Genomic DNA, 19,746 nt, shown 5'->3' on the forward strand with positions numbered 1-19,746 from the left:
TAAGTGGTCGTAGTAATACCCAGCTTATAGGGTCATGGGGAAGATAAAAATGTGAAACTTGATGTAAAGAACTTAGCACAGTACTTGGAATGTTAATAGAATGGAAGAAATGATTGTTATTATCATTAGTCACACTACTTTTTATTTATTTATTTATTATTCATTTATTTTTTGAGAGGGAGTCTTGCTCTGTCACCCAGGCTGGAGCAAAGTTGCTCAATCTTGGGTTCAAGCAATTCTCCTGCCTCAGCCTCCTGAGTAGCTGGCACTGTAGGCAGAAACCACCACACCCGACTAATTTTTTTTGTATTTTTAGTAGAGATGGGTTTTCACCATGTTGGCCAGGCCAGTCTTAAACTCCTGACCTCAAGTGATCCTCCCACCTCAGCCTCACAAGGTGGTGGGATTACAGGTGTGAGACACTTGCCCAGACTATTTTTTAAAAACAATTTCACGCCAGGTGTGGCGGCTCATACTTGCAATCCTGGCACTGTGGGAGGCCTAGGTGGGCAGATCACTTGATGTCAGGAGTTCGAGACCAGCCTGGACAACATGGTGAAACCCCGTCTAAAACAGAAAAAAAAGGTCTGGTGGTGTGCACCTGTGATTCCAGCTACTGGGGGGCTGACAAGGCAGGGTCACTTGAGCCATGATTGCAACACTGCACCCCAGCCTGGGTGACAGAGTGAGACCCTGTCTCAAAACACACACACACACACACACACCCCAAATTTTTCCACCTGTGTAATTTTATTTGATGAAAGTTATATATGGCTGGGCATGGTGGCTCACACCTATAATACCAGCACTTGAGTAGGCCGAGGTGGGCAGATCACCTAAGGTCAAGAGATCGAGACCAACATGGTGAAACTCCAACTCTACTTAAAAGAAAAGCAAAAAAAAATTAGCCAGGCCTGCTGGTGCACTCCTGTAGTCCCAGCTACCAGGGAGGCTGAGGCAGGAGAATAGCTGGAGCCCAAGAGGTGGGCGTTGCAGTGAGCTGAGATCTTGCCACTGTACTCCAGCTGAGATCTTGCCACTGTACTTCACCATGTTGGTCAGGCTAGTCTCGAACTCCTGATCTTGTGATCCACCTGCCTCAGCCTCCCAAAGTGCTGGGATTAGAGGCGTGAGCCACCACACCCGGCCTGTTTTTGTTTTTTAAATGTGAATGTAAGTTTACATTTCTCTGGAATAAATGCCCAAGCTGGATTGTATGTTAAGTACATGTTGAGTTTTATAAGAAACTACTAAAGTATATTCAAGAACAGCACTCGATATACTTTATAATAGAAAATATATTCTCATCGGCAATGTATAAATGATCCAGTTTCTCCAGCATTTGGCACTACTGCGATGTTTTATTTAGCCACTGATAAGTCTGTGGTAATATTCTGATAGGTCCGTAGTAATACTGTGGTTTTAATGTTCACTTCCCTATTGGGGGAAGTGATGCAAATACCTATTTCATGCACCTGCCATCCACATATTGCTTTGGTAAAATCTTTGCTCCTGATTTTCTTTCAATTTTAAAAATATTGTGGTAATTCAGACTTAACATAAAATCTACTATCCTGACTGTTTTTAGGTACAGGGTTGAGTCACATTAAACATATTAAATGTATTCACAATGTCACCCAACCGTCACCGCCATCCGTCTCCAGGGCTCTTTTCTTTCCCTTTTTCTGAGACAGAGTCTCCTTCTGTCACCCAAGCTGGAGTGCAATGGCAGGGTCTTGGCTCACTGCAACCCCACTTCCCGAGTTGAAGCAATTCTCCTGCCTTAGCCTCCTATGTAGCTGGGATTACAGGCATCCGCAACAACGCCCGGCTAATTTTTGTATTTTTAGTAGAGGAAAGATATCTCCATGTTGGCCACACTGGTCTCAAACTCCTGACCTCAGGTGATCTGCCCGTCTCAGCCTCCCAAAATGCTGGGATTACAGGTGTGAGCCATCATGCCCAGATGGTTCTTTTCATCTTGGAAGACTAAAACTCTCTACCCGTTAAATACAAACTCCCCGTTCCCTCCTCTGCCAGCCCCTGGCAACCACCAGTCTACTTTCTGTCTTCACCATTTTGAATATTATTTTGTTTTTGCTTTTGTTTTGAGATGAAGTCTCGCTCTGTCGCCCAGGCTGGAGTACAGTGGCTCGATCTCGGCTCACTGCAACCTCGCCTCCTGGGTTCAAGTGATTTTCATGCTTCAGCCTCCCAAGTAGCTGGGATTACAGACATGTGCTATCATGCCCGGCTAATTTTTGTATTTTTAGTAGAGACGTGGTTTCAGCATGTTGGTCAGGCTGGTCTTGAACTCCTGACACGGCCGGACAAGGTGGCTCACACCTGTAATCTCAGCACTTTTGGAGGCCAAGATGGCAGATCACAAGGTCAGGAGTTTGAGACCAGCCTGGGCAACATGGTGAAACCCTGTCTTTACTAAAAATACAAACATTAGCCACGCACGGTGGTGTGTGCCTGTAATCCCAGCTACTCGGGAAGCTGAGGCAGGAGAATTGCGTGAGCCAGGGAGGCGGAGACTGCAGTGACCCCAGATCTGCAACCTCCTCCTCGGGTTCAAGCGGTTCTCCTGCCTCAGCCCCTCCAGTATCTGGGATTACAGGCGGGCGCCATCACGCCCGGTTAATTTTTGTATTTTTAGTAGAGACGAGGTTTCAGCATGATGGCCAGGTGGCTGGGATTCCCCCGCCTCGCCCCAGATCCCCGGGAGGCCAGCACGGCCCTCCCATGGGTGTCACAGAGACAGACGCGATGCGGGTCCCTCTCCCTGGGAAGGGGCGGGCTGGGTCCAGTCCGCAGGGCCCCTCCGGGCGCTGACCTAGGATGGAGTTGAGGTGCGGCGGCGCTGGACCCCAGGACCTCTGCCTGCCTCCTGGGGAGCCGGGTGACCCAGGCAGCCCCGGTCAAGCCCCCGGGCTCCCACAGGACGGATGCGGACAGGGAAGCCGGGGAGGCCTCCCTGCTGGACTGTCCCTGCAGCCCCCAGCTTTCCGTGGTTCTAAGGGCCCCCTCTGCAGAGGGACCAGGGAGCCCGCCCTGCATCCTGAGGCGCCGCGCTTGAGGGACCCCACAGCTCCGGCCAGGCCGCTTCCTTTGCGGATCGTGAAGCTGAGGTCCAGAGGAGGGCAGGGGCAGGCCCTGGAAGCTCCCCAGGCAAAGGGAGCCGATCTCGGGGCTGGGGTCACAGGGCTCCACTCCTGTGATCTCTAGGGCCCTAGAGCCGGGAGGAGAGACTGGGGGGCCTTTCGTCCACCGCTGGGGCTGGGCAGAGGCTCAGCCTGGGCCGCAACGCGAAGCTGCTTCTGTGCAGTCCGAGCCGCGGCCCCTTTAAGAGGGGGTGGTGCGTCAGCCAGTCGCTAGGGACGCTGCGGGCGTGCGCGCCTCTACGGAAGCCGAGATGGCGCTTTTCGTGGGGCCCGGGAAGAAGCCGCTGCGTCGTTAAAAGGAACGGAAGCAGCGGCGATGCGGCTCCTAGCGAAAGCGGCGGCCAGAGTCGGGGGCGTAGTCCTAGTGAGCAGAAGCGAAGTCGACGTCCCAGCGAGCAGAAGCGATGGCGTCCGGAAGTGGCTGCGCCGTCCCAGCGAGCTTCGGAGAAGCAGTGGTGGCTTCCCGGTGATGGGGGAGCAGGAGGCTGGTCTCCGCGGTAAGTGGCGGCGCATGGACCCCCCCCACCCCGGGAACCCTCCGGGCCTCCCCGCTCCTTCCCCACCGCTCGCATTTGGGCCCTTATTCCCAGGGGACCTCTGGGCCCTTAAAAATTAAAATAAATAAATAAGCCCATGCATGGTGGTTTACAGTCATTGTCCTAGATTTTTGGGAGGCTGAGGCAGGAGGATCGCTCAAGCCCAAAAGTTCTAGATCAGCCTGGGCAACATGGCAAAAACCCCGTCTCCACAAAAAAATAATAAGCCAGGAGTGGTGGCACCCACCTGCACCCCCAGCTAATCAGGAGGCTGAGGTGGGAAGATTCCTTGTGCTGGGAGGTCAAGGCTGCACTGAGCCCAGATCTCACCACTGCACCCCAGCCTGGGCAATAGAGAGAGACCCTGTCTCAAAAATACATCAAGAAGAAAAGGCCTTGGGGTTCCTGGCCTGCCCTCTGCTCCCATCGCCCCACCCCTGCACTCCTCCTGTTCCTGGTCTGAGCTCTCCCCACCCGCCTCCTTCCCTAGGTGGGTCCTGATCCCTCCTGTCATGCAGAAATGTGCTTCCTCTCTTGGTTCTGCCACAACATGCTGTCTCCTAACAAGGATTACGAGGTCACCTGGTACGCCTCTTGGAGCCCTTGCCCAGAGTGTGCAGGGCAGGTGGCCGAGTTCCTGGCCAGGCACAGAAACGTGAGGCTCACCATGTTCACTGCACGCCTCTACTACTTCTGGAATCCGGGTTTCCAGCAGGGGCTCCGCAGGCTGAGTCAGGAAGGGGCCTCCGTGCTGATCATGCCCTATGAAGGTGAGATGTACAGGGCTGAGGAGAGCGGGTGGCAGGGGATGGCATGAGGGACAGGTGGGTCTGCAATGCCGTGGGGTGGGGCAGTGTCCCTGAGGAACCTGTGGGGACAGGCCGGTGCTGACTGCAACTGGCAGCCAGGAGACAAGGCCTGGGAGGGGAGGACCCAGTGCTGGGGAGAGAGGCCTGCTGGGCCCTCACTGCTTTCTCCTGGTTTTTGTTTCAGATTTTAAATATTGTTGGGATAACTTTGTGTACAATGATGGTCAGACATTCAAGCCTTGGAAGAGACTTCGATGCAACTCTCTATCCCTGTACAGAACGCTACAGGAGATTCTCCAGTGAAGGGTCTCCCTGGGCCTCCCGGTCTGGCTGCTCTAGCCTCCTGCTCTTCCTGCGAGGGCCTCCAACCCATCCTGGACCAGCTTTGCTTTTGCCGGGTCATCCTGAGCTCCTCCTGCCCTCAGGCCCATTCCACAGTGCTCACTGCCTCCTCCCAGCTCTCCCCAGCTCCTCCTGCAGAGGCCCCTTTCTGCCTCCATGGCTAGCTCCATCCACCCCTTTAGAACACATTCCCCCAGCCTGGCGCCCCAACCTGGCTCTTCCCATCTCCCCAGGAAAACCAAATCTTACTAAAGTCAACACAGGTTGGGTGCAGTGGCTCATGTCTGTAATCCCCGCACCTTGGGAGGCTGGTGAGAGGATCACTTGAGGTCAGGAGTTTGAGACCAACCTGGCCAACATGGTGAAACCCCATGTCTACTAAAAATACAAAAGAATTTAATCAGGTGTGGTGGCTCATTCCTACAATGTCAGCTACTCGGGAGGCTGAGGCGGGAGAATTCCTTGAACTCCAGAGGCCGAGGTTGTAGTGAGGTGAGATCGTGCTATTATACCCCAGCCTAGGTGACAGAGCAAGACTCCCTCTCAAAATAAAGAAATCAAATTGAATAAATAAAATGTAGTGTGATTAATGATAATAACCATCATTTCTCCATTCTATTAACACTCTAGCTACTGTGCTAAGTTCTTTACATAAAGTTTCACATTTTTATCTTCCCCATAACCCTATAAGCTGGGTATTATTAGGTCTGTTTGCAGATGAGAAATATTACAGGCCCAGAGACATTAGGGTCACGTTGTAAGGAAGGGGCAGATCTCAGAGTTACCTGGCTGCAGAGCTGGGTTCCTGCCCCTCTGTGCCTTGACTGCCCCCTTAGAGCTGGGTTTCAGGCCTCCCTGGTCTAGGGTCATTATCATATTTTCTTGTTCCAAGTATGTCTCTGGTTAACGGAACTGCTGATTTCACACGGATGCTCTTATCCTTTGTCCATCAGTTTATTTTTTTGTTTTGTTTTTGGAGCTAAAATTTTGGTCTTGTTGCCCCGGCTGAAGTACAATATCTTGATCTTGGCTCACTGCAACCTCTGCCTCTCAGGTTCAAGTGATTCTCCTGCCTCAGCCTCCTGAATAGCTGGGATTACAGGCAGGTGCCACCATGTCCAGATAATTTTGTATTTTTAGTAGAGACGAGATTTCACCATATTGGTCAGGCTGGTCCCAAACTCCCGACCTCAGGTGATCTGCCCGCCTTGGCCTCCCAAAGTGCTGGGATTACAGGTGTGAGCCACTGCGCTCAGCTTGTCCATCTGTTTCTGATGGCAACAGAAACCTTCACCTTAAAAAAACCATCATCAGGAGTCCACTTTGTGCAGAGGGAAGATGAGCTTCCATGCAGGTAGGGGCGCTCCTGCTCGCCCAGCCCCATTCAGCCTCCTCGGTATCTGCCTGCAGGTTGTAGAGGAGTTCAGAGCCTCTACAGAGAGCACAGCTTCTCCCACTGGAACAGACTCGCCTTAAAGCAATCTATTCAGGAAGATTATTTCAAGGATGCAATGTACATGCATTCCTTCAAAATATGCTTGGATGGACTTAAATAATCAGAAAGCTGTGTGTGTGTGTGTGTGTGTGTGTGTGTGTGTGTGTGTGTGTTTTGCATGTTCTTGGTTCACAGGGAACCCCTTAAGAGGTCCCTGTGGGCAGTGAGCCTGTTTGTAGACACCCCCCTCCCCTCCTTGATGTTACAGACACCACAATCCCTCTGAGGGGCTGACCTGCCCCCCACCCTCTGGAAGCTGGGAGGTTGGAAGAGGGAGGTGTGTGAAGGAGCCAGCACACAGCTGGGGACTCAAGGCACATCAGCCTTCGTTTCTGTTGTGCAGAGTCTGTGCTTCCTTCGTCACTGGAGTCTCAAAACCTTCCCCCACTCACCTGGGAGTTGCTGCTCCAAACTCTGGACAGACATTAGGGCTGGGCAGGGGGTGGTGCAGAGGGGACTCCAGCCTGCCCATCCACCAGGTGAGGGGGCACCTGCCTCTCTTTCAGCCTGGTCTGAACCCACCTCCCGGGCTCTGGCTGCAATGCCGTTCTGCAATGTCTTGGCCTAGGCTCCTGCCCAAAACAAAGACAGAGCAACCTGTCTTTATGAGCGGTTCCTCTGCCAGGGGGAGGGACCCGGAGAAAACCAGAAGGAGGGCCAGAGCCAGAGAAAGGTAAAGCACCCGAGGGCCTCCCACACCAGTGCCTGAGCAGGAATGGGGAGGTGCCAGGACTCACAAGGCCCTGCGAGGTCACTTTAAGAGGGCTGTCCAGCTGCAAGATACTGTAAGCGGAAAGTGAAACCACAGAGCTTTGAAAAAGAGCGGGACTGCGACAAGCCTAGCAAAGCGGCTGGGCATGAATCCACAGATCAGGTAGGTTGCCTGCTCTGTCTGCAGATCCCTTCTGCCCCTTCCCCTACTGGGCCTCAGTCCTGGCCTCCTCTGCCCCTGCCCATCCCTCGCCTTGGGATCCCTCCCCTCTGGTTCCTGTGTCACTCCCGCTCTCAGCCAGGCTCTTTGCTCTGCCCTGTGGTCGCCCCACTGCTGCTTCTGAATGGGCCGCCTCCCCAACCTGCCCCAGCTCAGACTCCCCTGTTCAGACTGATCTATGGTGGCTCCCATTGCAAAGTTCTCCACCCTGAAAGTCATAGCTGAGCCGGTGACCCTGGGAGGGTGCTCCCTCTGCGTGCTTCCCCCCATTCCTCAGCTCTGGAATGGGGAGAACTGAACCAAGGGATGATGGGAGCAATCTGGCATTTTGTTCACAGCGCCTTGGTGGGTTTTCTGTAAGATTTACTTTGCTTAAATACAAAGTCTTACGAGAGGGTGTTGGGAGGGAATGGTCTCTGAAGCACAAGATAAATCTTGTCACCCAAGGATGACTCCAGGGTGAGCAGATGTCCCCCCACAAAGGTTCCAGTCCAAGGTCACTCTTCATCTTGTAGAACATGACCAGTAGCATGGAATGTGAGAAAAAACGCAATGATCAGGAGAAATGCTCTTAAGATTGAATGAACAGAGAGCGGGTCCCCAACGGCTCCCTCCTGCAGGGCCTGTGATGCAGAGGCTGGACAGGGCTGGCCTGGAAAGGGGCCCCAGCTCCATCACCCAGCTCCATGTCCTGGGCAGGTTACCCTGCCTCTCTGCGCCTCTGGCACCTCCTCTGTAAGATGGGAATGGCCCCTGCAGGCCCAGGTCAGCATCACATGAGCTCAGAACCTTGCAGCACTTAGAGGAATGACCTGGGCCTTGGAATTCTGCCATGACTTTAAAATAATATTGGCTGGGCACAGTGGTTCACGCCTGTAATCCCAGCACTTTGAGAGGCCGACTGGGGTGGATCGCCAGCTCAGGAAATAGAGACAATCCTGGCCAACATGGTGAAACCCCGTCTCTACTAAAATACAAAAATTAGCTGGGTGTGGTCATGGGTGCCTGTAGTCCCAGCTACTCGGGAAGCTGAGGCAGGAGGCAGAGTTCCTGGGTTCCTACTTGAACCCCGGAGGTGGAGATTGCAGTGAGCCCAGATCTCGCCACTGCACTCCAGCCTGGCAACAGAGCAAGACTCTGTCTCAAAATAAATAAATATAATAATAATGTTAGTCAGGCGCAGTGGCTCACACCTGTAATCCCAGCACTTTGGGAGACTGAGACAGGCAGATCATCCGAGGTCGGGAGTTCGAGACCCACCTGATCAACATGGTGAAACCTTGTCTCTACTAAAAATACAAAATTAGCCGGGTACGGTGGTGCGTACCTATAATCCCAGATACTCAGGAGGCTGAGGCAGGAGAATCCTTGAACCTGGGAGGTGGAGGTTGCAGTGAGCCCAGATCTCACCACTGCACTCCAGCCTGGGCAACAAGAGTGAAACTCTGTCTCAAAATAAAATAAAATACAAATATGAATAATGTTAACATGCAGAGGTGAAGCATCAGGAAAGAATTGAGCTGAAAGGTTAAAAGCTATTATTTTGGGGTGAGGCATTTTATTCTCCTTTGCATTTTCCTAATGGGTTGGGGAGTGGGTGGGCAGAAATACTGGAGGGTGGGGAAGGTACCCCTGGAAAGACCAGCCCTGGGGCCTGAGTGGGGAGAGGTCACCCGGCCCTGCTGCCCCTGCCACCATCATCTCCTCTTCCTGTCTCCTCAGTCTTTCTGCTTGGGAGGCAGCAAAAACCCTCAGGGCTGTGGAGGGGTGGGGGAGGCCCAGGGCCGTCCGGGAGCTGTGTTGAGTGGACATAGGCCCCGAGACTCCGGGGAGCGCTCTGTGCAGGGCCCTTTCTCTCTTGTGCCCTCAGAAATCCCATGGAGCGGATGTATCGAGGCACATTCTACTACAACTTTGAAAATGAACCCGTCCTCCCTGGTCGGTCCTACAGCTGGCTGTGCTACGAAGTGAAGATAAACAAGGACCCCTCAAAACTCCCTTGGGACACAGGGGTCTTTCGAGGCCAGGTACCACCCAAACTTCCATCGGATCACAGGCAGGATCTAAGCAGCTGGGAATGCAGAAAACATAAGACTAAGTAAAATGTGCGGCGGCGGTGGGCTTTCAATTGCCTGTTTCTTCCCACATTCCTTTTTTTATTTTTTATTTTTATTTTTGAGACAGAGTCTTGCTCTGTCACCCAGGCTGGAGTACAATGGCATGATCTTGGCTCACTGTCACCTCTGCCTCCCAGGTTCAAGCAATTCTCCTGCCTCAGCCTCCGGAGTAGCTGGCATTACAGGATCCCGCCACCATACCCAGCTAATGTTTCTATTTTCAGTAGAGACAGGGTTTCGCCATGTTGGCCAGGCTGATCTGTAACTCCTGACCTCAGGTGATTCAGGAGTTGAGATCCCTTCCAAAGTGCTGGGATTACAGGCATGAGCCACTGCACTGGGCCACTTCCCATATTTCTTCGTCATTTTTTGAGACAGAGTTTTGTTCTTGTTGCCCAGGCTGGAGTGCAATGGCGTGGTCTCGGCTCACTGCAACCTCTGCCTCCCAGGATCAAGTGATTCTCCTGCCTCAGCCTCCCGAGTAGCTGGGATTACCGGTGCCCACCACCATGACTGGCTGATTTTTTGTATTTTTAGTAGAGACAGGGTTTTGTCATGTTGGCCAGGCTGATTTTGAACTCCTGACCTCGTGATCTGCCCACGTTGGCCTCCCAAAGTGCTGGGATTACAGGTGTCTGCCACGGAGCCTAGCCTCTACTTCCTACATTTCTTAAGTCCGTGGCCCAGACCTTTTGGCTTGACTGCCTGGCCACTGCCCCGATTCCTCCATGCCAAGGTATCATCACAGGGTGAACCCTCACTCCTCACCCTGCCGCCCCCACTCGGGACACTAAAACCCTTGACTTTCCCACCCACCCCTGCAGCCCCCTCCACCCAGGCACGAGACTTCTCAGTGTGTTTGGGGAGGAAGCCGTCCGTGTGCTGAGCAGGTCTGACCAACGGCAGTGCTGGCCGAAGAAACACCCAGGACTCAGAAGTGAAGTGCAAGAGTTTCCAGTCTCCACACACTCAAAGGCGACCAGAACTGGCAAACAAATATTTTATTTAGTCCACTATAGCTAATGTATTACTTCAGCATTAATTAACATACAATTCTTCTTGGCCAGGTGTGGCAGGTCACACCTGTAATCCCAGCACTTTGGGAGGTCAAGACGGGTGAACCACGAGGCTGGAGTTCAAGACCCGCCTAGCCAAGATGGCGAAACCCCATCTCTACTCAAAAGTACAAATTTAGCTGGGTGTGGTGGTGCCTACCTGTCATCCCAGCTACTCGGGAGGCTGAGGCAAGGAATTGCTTGAATCTGGGAAGCGGAGGTTTCAATGAACCGAGATCATGCCACTGCTCTCCAGCCTGGGTGACAGCCAGGCTTCATCTCAGAAAACAAAACAAACAAACAAACAAATAAAAATCCTACTGGTTGGGCGTGGGCTCTCACGCCTGTAATCCCAGCACTTTGGGAGGCCGAGGCGGGAGAATCATGAGGTCAAGTGTTCGAGACCAGCCTGACCAACATGGTGAAACCCCATCTCTACTAAAAAATACAAAAATTAGCCTGGCGTGGTGACATGTGACTGTTATTCCAGCTACTCAGGAGACTGAGGCAGGAGAATTGCTTGAACCCGGGAGGCAGAGGTTGCAGTGAGCCGAGATCACATCATTGCACTCTAGCCTGGGCAACAGAGTAATATTCCCTCTCAAAAAAAAATACAAATACAAATACAAATATTAGCTGGGTGTACTGGCAGGCACCTGTAATCCCAGCTACTTGGGAGGCTGAGGAAGGAGAATCTCTTGAATATAGGAGGTGGAGGCTGCGGTGAGTCAACATTGTACCGTACGCTCCAGCTTGGGCGACAGAGTGAGACTCCATCTCAAAAACAAACAAACAAAAGTTCTTCACCAGATAGTGAAGTTTTTTATTCTTCTCACTCTCAAAAGAGTGGTATATTTGTCCTGTGCACAGGTCTCTCATCAGGCCCCATTTTAAGTGCTCCGTAGCCCCCGTGGCCAGTGCCCCCCTCCCGACATGGGACAGCACAGGTCCAGTGGCCTCCCCAGTAGACAGCAGGCAGGGAACGAGGCCGACCCCAGAGGGCCAGGACACAGCAGGGGCTGAGCATGTCTGGTGAACGAATGCCTGGGAGAATGGATGCCAGAATTCACGCATGAGGCCATGAACAGGGCTAGGAAAACTACCAACAGAAGGGAAGCATGTGTCTTAGTGCACCCGGTGATGCTTCAACAGCATGACTGAGACGGGGAAATTTACAATGAACGGAAATGTGTTGGCTCCAGTTCTGGACTCTGGGAAGTCCAATGTCAAGGCACCAGCAAGTTTCCGGGGCCTGCGAGCTGCACTGTCACGTTGGGGTGAAGGTTGCTGGGGAAGCTCAGGGGATGCTGCAGACAGAGCGGCCTGGGATGTGGAGTCACTGCTGCTCCACCACAGGGGACAGAGGAAGCAGGAGTTTAGTCTGACACGCTGCCCCTCCAGCTGGAGGGGAAGAGACAGAGAGAGGGGCTGAAGTCACCCTTGAATAACCACCCCAGTGGTAACCATCCAGTGGGGCCGGCACCCACAGCCTCATAGTCTAGTGTCAGTGCCATCTCTTAAGGCCATTGCAATAGCAATTAACACTGAACATGAGCTTTGGAGCAGACAGACTCTCAAACCAAAGAAGGGGGATGGAGGAAAGGAGCTTCAGTGAACAAGATCCCCTGGGCTGTCCGGGCCCCTCCTCCCCCTGCCCCACCCCTGCACTCCTCCTGCTCAGTGTCCCACAGCTTCCCCTGCCCCCTCCTCTTCTCCCAGGTCTATTCAAAGCCTCAACACCACCCAGAGATGAGATTCCTCCATTGGTTCCGAAAGTGGAAGCTGCATAGTGACCAGGAGTACGAGGTCACCTGGTTTGTGTCCTGGAGCCCCTGCCCAGTGTGTGCAAGGAATGTGGCCGAGTTCCTGACTGAGGATGGGAAGGTCACTCTGACCATCTTTGTGGCCCGCCTCTACTACTTCTGGATCCCACGTTACCGGGAGGAGCTTCGCAGACTGTGTCAGAGAAGAGACAGTCCACATGCCACCATGAAGATCATGAGTTATGGCGGTGAGAAGTAGGGGTTCAGGGGTGTGGGAGGGAGTGCATGAGGGTCTGCGATGGGTGGGTCTGTGATGGCAGCAGAGGCCAAGTGTCCCAGGGAAGCCTGTGGGGTCAGGTCCGGCACTGAGTGTAACTAACATCCCGGAGTAGGTCTGGGAGGGGAGGGCCCCAGGGTCACAGGAGAGAGGCCAGCTGGGCCTGACTGCGTTCTCTCTTCTTTTTCTCAGAATTTCAACATTGTTGGGACAAGTTTGTGGACAACAAAACAGAGACATTCGCTCCTTGGAATGAGCTGCCTAAAAATTATACATTACTGCGCATCACCCTGGGGGAGGTTCTCAGGTAAGAGTCTCTCTCCAGCCTCAACACCTCTCTCCTCTCACCTCCTGCTCATCCTCCTGCGGCCTCCCCTCTGTCCCAGAGCAGGTCCCCTCTTGGCTGAGCCCTCCCGCCCCACTTCCTGCCCTCATGGTCACACCCCCTCACCCCCACCCTCACCCCCATCTCTGCTCCCTCCACCTTGTTGTCTCCCCTGCTTTCCTGGGCCCTTCCTGTGAGCGAGAGGCCCCTTCTGCCCCCCGAGTGACTTCCGTCCACCCCTGAGGTCGCCCTCCCCTCAGCCTGGGAGCCCCAACCTGCTCCTTCCATCTCCCTGGCATAACTGAATTTATCATAAATGGTGTGAATATTCACGAGCCGGACAACTGGAAGCTTTGAGCAACATTCTTAAAGGCTGGTCCTGAGCCCCTGAGAAGGAGCTGCCTCCAAGGCTGCTCTTCCTGGCTCACAGGGGTCCCTTCCGGTCTTTCTTCTGTATACCTACACCCCTGGGGTCTCTCTGCCCCCAAATGTCCTCCTCATTTATGGACCCTAGTCAAGTGAATTTGGGCCCACACTAAAGGTCTCATTTAAATTAAGGTCCTGATATAAGGACTTGTCTCCAAGCAGGGCGTGGGGGCTCATGCCTGTAATCCTAGCACTTTGGGAGCCAAGGGAGGTGGATCACTTGAGGTCAGGAGTTCGAGACCAGCCTGGCCAACATGTGAATTTTCATACCAAAAATATGAAAATTGGCCAGGCGTGGTGCTGGTGCGCACCTATAATCCCAGATACCCAAGATCCTGAGGCAGGAGAATCGCTCGAACCTGGGAGGCGGAGATTACCATGAGCTCAGACTGTGCCACCCAACTCCAGCCTGGGTGAAAGAGCGAAACTTCTCAAACAAAAAAGAAAGGACCTGTTCCAAATACAAGCACACTTTGAGGTAGCCGGGGTTAAAATGTACCCCCAAACAGGGTTTGTGTGAGCAACATGGCTGTTGATTCACCGGGTGCGGGTGGGCTGAGTCCGAAGGGTCAGCGGAGGGTGGTGGGATACGAGTTGGTTTTACAGGTTTGAGGTCAACAGTAGAAAGTTACAGAAGTTACAGTTTATGGTGGTTTCTTGCAACATGGGAGGGGGTCCTAGGGCCGAGGTTGACCAAAGTCAGTTCCAAAGTCCAAAGTCCTTGTCAATTAAGGCCAGAATAGAAATAATAGAAGAACGTCTCAAGTTAGTTAAGCGCCTCAGGGGTCCACTGTTTTTTCACTTTTCGTGGTCTTCAGGTTTTCTAATTGCAGAAGGCCCTTCAGAGGCGTACCTGTGGGTCACAGAGGTGACCACGCCGTCCAAGGGGCGGTCAGACCTTACAGTGGGGGTTGGGACCTCCATATGTTGATTTTGGGGAGAAACAGTGCAGCCCATGGCAACAGGCACAGCCATTGTGGGCGGGCCTGGGGGGCGAGGGAGGGGTTCCTGTCCTGTGTGTGTGTCTTCCAGGGGTCCTGACCTGACCCTCACAGCCCCTCCACCCAGACCTTCCTGCGTGCTCCACCCACCCCATTCCTCCTGCACCCCACACTCCTGAGCCGCTCCTTAGCCCCGACAGGCTCCCTGCCCCTGGCTGCTCCTCTTGTCACTCTCTCCGGGCCTCTTTAGGGGTCCCCACGTGACCCCTCGGCTGATGCCCCTGGCTTCCCCAGCCAGACTCCTCCCGGTCCCAGGCTCTGCAGAGTCCCATCAGAGGTCTCGTCCTCCCCTCTGTCCAGTCCAGGGAGAAGCCCTGGCGCTTCTGTGTTGGAAGAGCCTCTGCACTGGGGCTGAGAGTTCACTTCTATTTTCATAACGTGTGGTCTTGTGAGGACACGTGTTTTTTGGGCAACAGAAGAATCCTGTGAATTATCCAAAAACAGTCCCTAGCAGGCTCTCCTGCTGGTCCCACTCAGGAGCATCTCTGCCCCGATGCTGGGTGTGGTAATATTAACCCCACTTGCAGGAGGGAAGCCCCAGAGGGTCCATCTCCAGCAGGGACTGAGGGTGAGCAGAGCCAGGACTGGGTTGCATGGTGAGGCCAGGGAAGGAGACCCAGCTCTAGCTCAGGGAGAGGGGCAGGGGCCTCCCCAGAGGGTCTGAGCACACAGAGCTGACCCTGGGAGACCCTGACAAGGCCCCGACAGGCCCCAGGGCTGCAGGGATGTCCCAGTGAGCCCCAGAAGGGGCCCCCTGAGAGGGGGAGGTTTGGAGATTCCAGCACGTGAGCGGGAGCCCCTCCTGAGCGGTGGGTGCCAAGGGATGTGGGGAGCAGGGGGAAGGAATTTGGGGTGCCTGAGGGAAAGCGTGGGGAAGGAGGGGGAGGCGGGGCAGTCCAGGAGGGCTCTTACTTTTCTGGGCTTTTCTCCCGCTGTCCACAGAGACCTGATGGATCCAGACACATTCACTTACAACTTTACCAATGACCCTTTGGTCCTTGGACGGCACCAGACCTACCTGTGTTACGAGGTAGAGCACCTGCACAATGGCACCTGGGTCCCGCTGCACCAGCACAGGGGCTTCATACTCAACGAGGTAATCACCAAACACCCGCATCCACGCAGGGCCCTCCCCACCGAGGGACACACATGGCTAGAAGGTTCCGGGTGGGACCTGTGGGGTCCCTCAGACTGTCTGACCTGTGCTTCCTGCACTGCTGCTGCTTGGGCCTGGGGTTCGGGGAGACCTCGGCTTCAGTGACTCTCCAGGATCAGCAGCTTCCAGCCCCACATACCTAACCGGCCATGTGGGGCACCACTAGTCCAGAGTCACCCCCAGGTCCAGGGCTCAGCCATCCCCCCTCCTGCTGTGCTCTGAGAGGGTCCAGGCAGAGGAAAAGGGTCTGCACCAGGGCCAGGTGGGGTCAAAGGCAAAGTGCTTCCTGAGACCCTCCCAGGATCCCTCACAGACGCAGCTCTCACCAGGAATCATTAGAATGGTGGGATTTGAGGGTCAGGGCCTCCCTGACCTCACAAGGCCAGGATTCCCCAGTGCCTGCTCCTGGGCTACATCCCATGGGGAGAGAGACTGAGGCAGGAGAGGCCGATCAGGGATTCTGTCCTGACCAGGGTGGAGCCCACAGCAAGGCCAGAACAGTCTCCCCACAAGGGACGAACATGCAGCTCAGTGGCATCTGTCCTCCCTCCCCTAGCTCTGCAGCCCCTCCTGGGCCCAGAGTGAGGGTCGTGAAGGCACTGACCTCAGGTGCAAAATGAGAAGATGCTCCAAATACTCAGTATCAGAGAAATTGCACCATAATCTAAAATAAAATGATTTAATGTATTATTTTAAAAGTCAGGTCAAGTTTGGTGGCTCACACCTGTAATCCCAGCAGTTTGGGAGGCCAAGGTCAGAGGATTACTTGATGTCATGAGCTGGAGACGATGAAACCTCGTCTCTACTAAAAATACAAAAATTAGCCAGGTGTGGTGGTGAGCGCCTGTAATCCCAGCTACTGAGGAGGCTAAGGCACGAGAATCGCTTGAACCCAAGAGTCGGTGGTTGCAGTGAGCTAAGATCGGAGCACTGCACGCCAGGCTGAGTGACAGAACCAGACTCTGTCTCAAAAAAAGAAAAATAAGAAAAGAAAATCATCTTGATAACTAGGGTTTGGTGCCCCTTCTAATCTTGTGTTGGAGGCTGCCCCGCACCCAGCCTCTCTGATCTGGGCTGTCCCTCCCTGCTCACAAAAGACGCCTCACACCTTGCTTTCTTTTCTAGGCTTCAAATAGTCTCAGTTTCCCTGAAGGCCGCCATGCAGAGCTGTGCCTCCTGGACCTGATTTCCTTTTGGAAGCTGGACCTGGCCCAGTGCCTCAGGGTCACCTGCTTCATCTCCTGGAGCCCCTGCTTCTGCTGTGCCGAGAAGGTGGCTGAATTCCTTCAAGAGAACCCACACGTGAACCTGCGCATCTTCGCTGCCCGCATTTATGATTATCGCCCAGGATATGAGGAGGGGCTGTGCAGGCTGAGCTGGGCTGTGGCCCCAATTTCCATGATGAAATACAGTGGTGAGAATGGAAGCCGGGAGTGGGGTGGGGTCAGCCGGGGCAGGAGAGGGCCCTCGGGAGTTACTAGAAAGTGGGGAGGGCGGGCATCCCTGGGGGAGAGGCCTTGGTCTGCTGTCTGCAGAGGCGAGGGCTGCACACTGAGCCTGACTTTGGGGTCTATGGGAAGAGAGAGGCCAGGAGATGGGGGCCTGAGGAGGGCGAGGAGGGTGGCTGGAAGAAGGACTTGGGGCTTCCAGAAGAATGAGAACTCCTCCTGCCTCCCCTCCATCCCCAGGCTTCCTCCCTCGCACCCACACTCTTTTCCCATTGCCCACACCCCTTGGCACCTATCAGGAAGGGCTCCCGCTCACTTGCTGGAGCCTCCAAACCTTCCCTCTGACCCCTTCTGGGGCTCACTGGGAGATCCCTGCAGCCCTGGGGCCTGTTGGGGCCTTGTCAGGGTCTCCCAGGGTCAGCTCCCTGTGCTCAGGCCCTCTGGGGAGGCCCCTGCTCTTCTCCCTGTCCCAGATTCCAATGGGAAGGAAGTGGCTAATACCAGAGCGAAGTCCTGAGGGGAAGGGGAGGGAAAGGAGGGACTCAAACCAGCATGTGGGAGTCTGTCCTGAGAGTCAGGGGAACGGGACTTATCTCCCCTGTCCTGTTTCAGAGTTTAGTCACTGCTGGGACACCTTTGTGGATCACCACAGACGCCGCTTCAAGCCCTGGGAGGGCCTAGATGAGCACAGCCAAGCCCTGAGTGGGAGGCTGCAGGCCATTCTCCAGGTGAGGGCTTCCTCCCTCTGCCCAGTGCCCCATGGGCCTCCCCTCCTCCCCTCTCCCCCTGGGCCTTGCCTTCCCCTCTGCTCAGAGCCTCCTCTGGGTTCCCTGCTCCCCCCAGGGCACCCAATGCTGTCTCTCCCTTTCCTCCTCACAGCCTCCCTCTCTCTCCCACCTCCTCCATCCCCCTCTCCTCTCCCATCATTGTCCCTGTCCCCAGGCCTCCTCCTGTGCCCTCTTTCCACTCTCTCACTCCCTGCTCCATTCAACTCCCCTGCTCTTCCTGAATCAGGGAAACTGATGAATGATCCTCAGTCTCTAAGGAAGGCAGAGACCTGGGCTGAGCAGCGGAATAAAAGATCTTCTTCCAAGAAATGCAACCGGGCTGTTCACCGCCAGCTGCAGCTGATCACAGATGCCAGCAAAGCAATTCACTCCTGACAAGTAGATTATTTTAAAAATTAGAGTGTGTAAGGTTAGTGTAGTCAAAGGAGAAAAGACCCTAAGTCAGGCGAGCATGTTTTATTAACCGGCCGGGCTGCCCCACAACAGTCGGAGGAGGCAGCCCCGAGCTTATAAAATGAGGGGTTTATATGGGGTGAGAAGAGCATAAGGGAGTTTCGGGACTGAGATAATCTATCCACTTGTAACAGGCAGAGATATTTTGTTAACTTGTGACCTACTTACAATACATCATCCTGTGACTTTTGTGGGGGCAGTTTTTTAAAAAATCAGGGTTTTACAGATATGTTTTAAGCAGGAATTTACAAGTGTGGATAGCAAACACTGGTTTTTCCCTGTCCTCTCCCAAGCTGCCCGGATGGCTGTAATCAGGCTTTGCAGCCTTGACCTGGCACCCGGATAGGAGTTCAGAAATGCAGCTGCGGAGCACCAGAGTGTGCAGGGCTCAGCTTTCGTGGAGGGGGTTTCTGAGGCAGCTTGTCCCTAACAGGGAGAATTACTTTTAATCAAAAATGTATTCGATGTTTCAGGAATACAGTAGTGAGACTGTGCTCAGAAAGGTTTCAAACCTACTCATCCGGTGATGAATTGAATTGGCTTCATGTTAAAACGTGTGCTCTGAATGAGGAGACCCCTAAACAGGCTTTGTGTGAGCAACATGGCTGTTTATTCATCCGGGTGCGGACGGGCTGAGGCCGAACATGGAGTCAGCAAAGGGCGGTGGGATAGGAGTTGATTTTATAGGTTGTGGGGAAGGCAGTGGAAAGTTACAAAAGTTACTTTAGGGATGTTTTTTGAAAGTTGGGAGGGGGTCATAGGTTTGCAAGCTGGGAGGGGGTTGTAGGGTGTGGAGTCAAGGTCGGTTACAAAGTCCGCTGGCTTTGTCAATTGAGGCGGGAATAAGAAACAATAGAATAATGTCTCAGGGTAGTTATGCGCAGCAGGGGTTAGGGGTTGATGGTTTCTTACAGGGACTCACCGGGGTGTGCGTGCAGATCACAGAGGTGATCCTGCTGTTCATGGCCCGGCCTTAAACTTTACGTGAAAGAATAAAATGAAATACTAATTTTTTTTTTTGAAATAGAGTCTCACTCTGTCACCAGAGCTGGGGTGCAATGGCATGGTCTCGGCTCACTGCAACCTCCGCCTCCCAGGTTCAAGCAATTCTCCTGCCTCAGCCTCCCAAATAGCTGGGATTACAGGCGTGGGACACCACACCCAGCTAATTTTTATATTTTTAGTAGGGACAGGGTTTCACTATGTTGACCAGGCTGGTTTCAAACTCCTGACCTCGTGATCCACCTGCCTCGACCTCCCAAAGTGCTGGGATTACAGGCGTGAGCTACCATGCTCAGCCGGGATCATATGTTACAGGCATGTCTGTTTAACAAGCAGGGAGCACAACCACCGGCATGAATATTCCTAGCTCCTCCCATATCCTGTTGAATATGTATGTTTGGCCAACCCCTTCAGCATAAAGCTCCTGCCCCAACCCCACCTGCTTCTAAAGGTCTGTCTCTCGTGTTTCCTAGAGGCTGCTCTTCCCGGCCTGCCGGATGGCTACCTTGCAGGCTGTCACCCTTAACAGGAAATAAGTCTCCTTTCCAAATTTATACGTTGTGAAATGTTTCGTTAGCTGCACCACGGGAGCACATTACTTGGGGAAGGGAGCTGTGAGATGCACAGGGAGGCTCCAGATAGGTTGGCCTGGGAC

General features: G+C 53.7%; 2 protein-coding genes across 2 annotated transcripts; both read left to right on the forward strand.

Moving 5' to 3' along the window:
• The first annotated feature begins 3,483 nt into the window (after positions 1-3,483).
• Positions 3,484-5,430, forward strand: APOBEC3C (apolipoprotein B mRNA editing enzyme catalytic subunit 3C). The gene is given in 4 exon segments (XM_054258752.2): positions 3,484-3,633; positions 4,194-4,473; positions 4,697-4,765; positions 4,768-5,430. Coding segments are annotated over 4 exon segments (750 nt in total). The 3' UTR covers positions 5,019-5,430.
• Positions 5,431-7,193: 1,763 nt separating this feature from the next.
• Positions 7,194-19,113, forward strand: LOC100413381 (DNA dC->dU-editing enzyme APOBEC-3G). The gene is made up of 8 exons (XM_035270201.3): positions 7,194-7,223; positions 9,151-9,307; positions 12,172-12,463; positions 12,685-12,799; positions 15,187-15,340; positions 16,526-16,814; positions 17,461-17,576; positions 17,863-19,113. The coding sequence occupies exons 1-8, from the start codon at positions 7,207-7,209 to the stop codon at positions 17,869-17,871; spliced, it is 1,149 nt and encodes a 382-aa protein (XP_035126092.3). The 5' UTR covers positions 7,194-7,206; the 3' UTR covers positions 17,872-19,113.
• Positions 19,114-19,746: the final 633 nt, after the last annotated feature.

This window comes from Callithrix jacchus, chromosome 1 (assembly GCF_049354715.1).
Source record: "Callithrix jacchus isolate 240 chromosome 1, calJac240_pri, whole genome shotgun sequence".
NCBI classification, from domain to species: domain Eukaryota; kingdom Metazoa; phylum Chordata; class Mammalia; order Primates; family Cebidae; genus Callithrix; species Callithrix jacchus.